This window comes from Buceros rhinoceros, unplaced genomic scaffold (genome assembly GCF_000710305.1).
Source record: "Buceros rhinoceros silvestris isolate BGI_N320 unplaced genomic scaffold, ASM71030v1 scaffold8297, whole genome shotgun sequence".
In the NCBI taxonomy this organism is placed as follows: Eukaryota; Metazoa; Chordata; class Aves; order Bucerotiformes; family Bucerotidae; genus Buceros; species Buceros rhinoceros.
Window position 1 is genome coordinate 10,627 of NW_010422704.1, and position 4,340 is coordinate 14,966.

At 38.4% G+C, this 4,340-nt stretch overlaps 1 protein-coding gene across 1 annotated transcript in view; it reads left to right on the plus strand.

The window, feature by feature from the left end:
- Positions 1 to 4,340, plus strand: part of BDP1 (B double prime 1, subunit of RNA polymerase III transcription initiation factor IIIB) — a gene marked incomplete at its 5' end in the record, with an annotated part of 44,424 nt that overhangs the window by 6,833 nt on the left and 33,251 nt on the right. The window contains 3 exon segments of the mRNA XM_010140140.1: positions 2,319 to 2,603; positions 2,928 to 3,105; positions 3,951 to 4,110. Coding sequence (XP_010138442.1) covers positions 2,319 to 2,603; positions 2,928 to 3,105; positions 3,951 to 4,110 — 623 coding nt within the window.

A 4,340-nucleotide genomic window follows, 5' to 3' on the forward strand; every position in this document is an offset into this window, starting at 1 on the left:
CAGGAATGTGAGACCACACTGAGATTACTGCCATTCCACAGCCCAGAGCACTGGTATTCTAAAAGGAATAGTCTAACTTAAGAATTTATAAGTATTTCTGTTAGTCGCTAGCAAACTCACTTGTAGAATCCTTGCACTAAAACCATATTTCTGGCAAACTGTTCTGTGACTTTAAATTTTTTTTTCATTTAAAACCCTCTTCTTTTAAGGTTTCTGCTTCTGCTTTAATTATTGTTTGATGCCTTAAGCCTGAAGGGTGTGATTCTTTTCAGGGAGCCTTATAAAAGCTATTTTAGTTTTCTGGTCTGTTCAAAATAAAGGGTAAAGATTATATTTAGTTATTATTGATCACCATATAGTGTCTTATTACCTCAGTACCTGTAAAAGGTATCATAGTGACACAGTGTCACAGGAGATTGCTGCAGTTGTGATTAGGCAGCAATCTAAGATTTATTGATAATGAGGGGTATGTTTTGTAGTAGCGCTTAATCACTAACCAGTTTAAAATTAACAAGGTGACCTGGTCAAACGTGTTACAATCACATAGCAACTTGGTTACAGAGTTGATGATGACAAGATTCACATTAACTTACTGCAGGATATCTTTTATATATACGTGTGTGTGTGTAGAGAGAGAGACGTGCATTTGCATGGACACAATCACAAAACACACGCACAGACAAACATACACCCATCCACACTCATGAGTGGCCTCTCTCAAAAAAGAGGCCAGCCTGTAGTTAAAATTCCTTTCCTGAGGTTGAGATCAAATACTCACGATGCTCCGGCCATCTCAGCGGGCAGTGGTTGAGTCTCAAGAAGCCTGACTTCATCCTGGCCTTTCCATGCAGTCCGTACCTGAGAGGCTCCCGGCTCAGGGGAGGGGCTGGACCCAGCCCGCTGCCATCCAGGAGAGCTCGAAGGGTCTTGCTTCAGGTTCGCTAATTACAGAGTCTGAGATAATCAGCCTTTGTCAGATATTTTTGCACTCTGGCCCACCTTGGCTGCTGAAACATTCTGGTATTTTCTGCCAGCTGCACAGACCCTGAAACTGCTGATCTCTGATGTTTCGTATCACACCCCCTGAGTTGGCCTCGACTCAAGTACAGATGTACCGGGTTATCGTGACCCAAGTACGCATGTACCAGGCTATCCGGTGGTGACTATCTCCCAAGTGATAGGGAGAGCACTGCAAGGCTGGGACAGCAGGGCCAGCACACTAAGGAGTCATCTTAGCGTTCTGTTTTGTCGTCCTTCGCAGTCTGCCTGATTTACCCTGGGCTGGTTTCTGGACCAGGGAGCAGGAGCAGGGGGTGTGAGGGAGAGAAATTGCTTCAGGTCTTGAGCGGGCTTTGAGTGGCCAGGGGACCATACTGCCACACATAGATGGGCTTAAATTAGAAACAGTTACACATTTCATAAATTCCTTGCTAATTCTAGTGGGTTGTTCACTTGTTTGTTCCACTCATTTTCTTCTAAGTGATATCCCCTTTTTAAAGGAGATGCTGACTAGAAAGCAATATCGCTGTTTAATTCTTAAAATTTACATAGTTGCTGCTTTTCTACAGCTTTGATTTTGGATTTGATTAAAATGTCCCACCTATTACGACTTACAGCTGCATAGAAATTCTGTTTGTAGACTTCAGTGTTAGGTTACATCTACTTTGTGTAAAGCAATGTGAGTATGCTTTTCTGCTTCTCTTGCATTTTGGATTTCTTAATTACAGGGGAACAATGTCATATAGGAACAATAAAAAGGACAGGGAGAAGTTCTTGGTGATTGATGTTCTGCGTAAATACAAGATCAAGACAAGGCATTGTTAAAAGGGAAGGGAGAAAATTTTAGAGACTTGTTAAACCCCGGAAATAACTTTCTAATGTAAATAAGAATGATTAACATCTATTGATCAGAGGTAACTTTCTCGTAGCATACTTTTGGCAACCATCATCCTCTCTTTCTGCAGAGATAAATAGGATAATTCTTTTCAGGAATCGCAATGCTAGTAAGTGACTGTGTAACCTGCTAAAAAGTATAGGAACAAGAACATTTACTAAGACTTTACATCCTTTATTGCCTTTACCCTGGTGAAGTGTTTTCCCATGTACAGAACATGTTTTGCACTTAGTGTTGAAGTTAATCTATGCTGAAGCTTTTCTGTTAAGTCAGTGACTGACTTCTTATGGTCCTGCTCATATGCCTGGCAGTATATTGTCAGTGATGTATGAATTCACAAGATGTTGCTAGTGGAAATATCTTTGCAATTTATGGTTCCTAATATCCACCAGTCTGTTAACCAGGGACCATACTGTCTCAGTAGCAAAAGCTGCCAGCACAGAAGCTGCTAATGATCAAGATGATCTTCAGGAAGCCAGAATTTCTGATGCAGAAACAGAAGCAGATGCTGTGACGGCTGAGAAAGAAAATGAGGAATCTTTGGGCATTTCTGAACAGGCAACAGAACAGGCTGCATCAGAGCCAGTGTTAGCAAAAAAAAGGAGAAAGAAGAAGAGAAGAGATGAGCTTGAACAGGAAATGGAGAATCTTCCAGAAGAAATGGCCATCGCTTCAAAAATTGCTGAAGAAAGGAAATCCTCTAACAAAAGTAAGAGCCAAAAATGCTCACTTTCAAATGTTGAAATACAAATATTATAAAAAGACATCACGAACTTAAAAATGAGAAGTTCTGATTTATATCACTGATCTGCCTTGGGAGGTTGTGGAATGATGCCTTTCAAAATCAGCTTTCATGCTAAATCTAAACTTTGTTTTAGCAGATGACAGGTGTCTTAAATCTTAATACTCAGGCATATTCTACTAGGATTTTTTGTCTTAAATTAACTCTTCCTTCCTGGTAGCTAGGATTAGAAAATTGGAATTCTAAGACATTGCCCAGAACATCCAAGTTGATTTAACTCTTATTCAGTAGGAGAAAAAGAAGTGGTATGTGATGCCGACAATGATGGTCATACTACCTGTAGAGATGAACTGGTTAGTGTTATTGGAAGAAAACAACATGAGGCTGCTGTTACAGAGGAAGAGAGATCAGAGTCCTGTTTTCCAGTGGATGCCATAATGGAGACAGAAAGTGATGCCAATTTATGCAGGTAATGTTTAAAATGGAAAGCTTACGTGAAATAAAAAATAGGTTAAAGTTTTCATATTACCTTTATGTATTCATGCTTACCATCATGTAACCTACCATCATGTCCTGACTCCTAACATTTCTCTCAAAATGCTGCTTAGTAATGTTGCTAAGTAGTGTTGCTGTACACTTGGAATTTTGTGTGTATTTTTAATAAGATGGTTCTTGTGGGTAAAGGACTGTTGCTTGGACTTCATTTGTGCAGAACCTGGGTGGGAGGCAAGCTTATGGTTTCAATTTTGGGCATCCTTTTAGTAGAAAGAAAGTGAATCTTTGTTTTGTTTAACTTGTTGCATAAGAAAGTAGTAAATTTAAAAAGCTGTTATGAAGCTCTTAATGCCACTTCAGAATTTTGTGTCAATTGTTGTAGTTAGCTGTATTGTAATTGTTTGTTACTTCATACAGATTCCCAGAAACGTCTTTGTGCTTTAATATCTCATTGGCAGCATATGAAGGAGCAGTATTTGTCTTTGAACTCAACACAGATTGTTACAGAAGATCAGGGGAAAAAAAGCTTCTGCATACAGGGTTTATAATAGTAAATTCTGTTTTAAAAAAACTGTCTAGTCTGGACTCTTCAGATAGGATTTTAACACCTTCTTGTAATAGCATTGCAAAAGTACAAAAGTTCTTTTAAATATCCTGCAAATACCACTAAAGCTTCTCAGATTCTCTGTAACACATATAGTTATTTAATGGCAGAATTGCATAAATCTTTTTATTCAGCTTGGTCTGTCTCTAAAAAATAATAGCCTTTTTATTAAAATATCCTAACATAATATTTTTGTGTGCTTTTATTGCTTTCAGCTTTGGAGATAGAAATGAGGTTATACCAGAAATGGAATCTACTAAAGCAAGAACCCGAGATGTTAGAGATGATACATCACAGGAAAGCCAGATTTCAGAGTTACCACATTCAAAGAACAGAAGAAAAGAAAGACAATCTGAAGAAATTATAGAAACAAAGGTATTTTATATTTTTCATGTAGGTCTTACTTCTTAAGATCTTCCTCTTTACCATGAAAAATGCTTTTGTAAATCAAAGCCTTTTTTTGGTTGGTTTTGAGATCTTTTTACCATTAGCTGGAAAAAAGGAACAAGCCCAAAAACATCACTAAAATTTGAATGCTATAAATTTGTCCGGCCTCAACAGTTTGTCTGTTACACTGAATGTATTGAGAGCGCAGTGTGCATTCC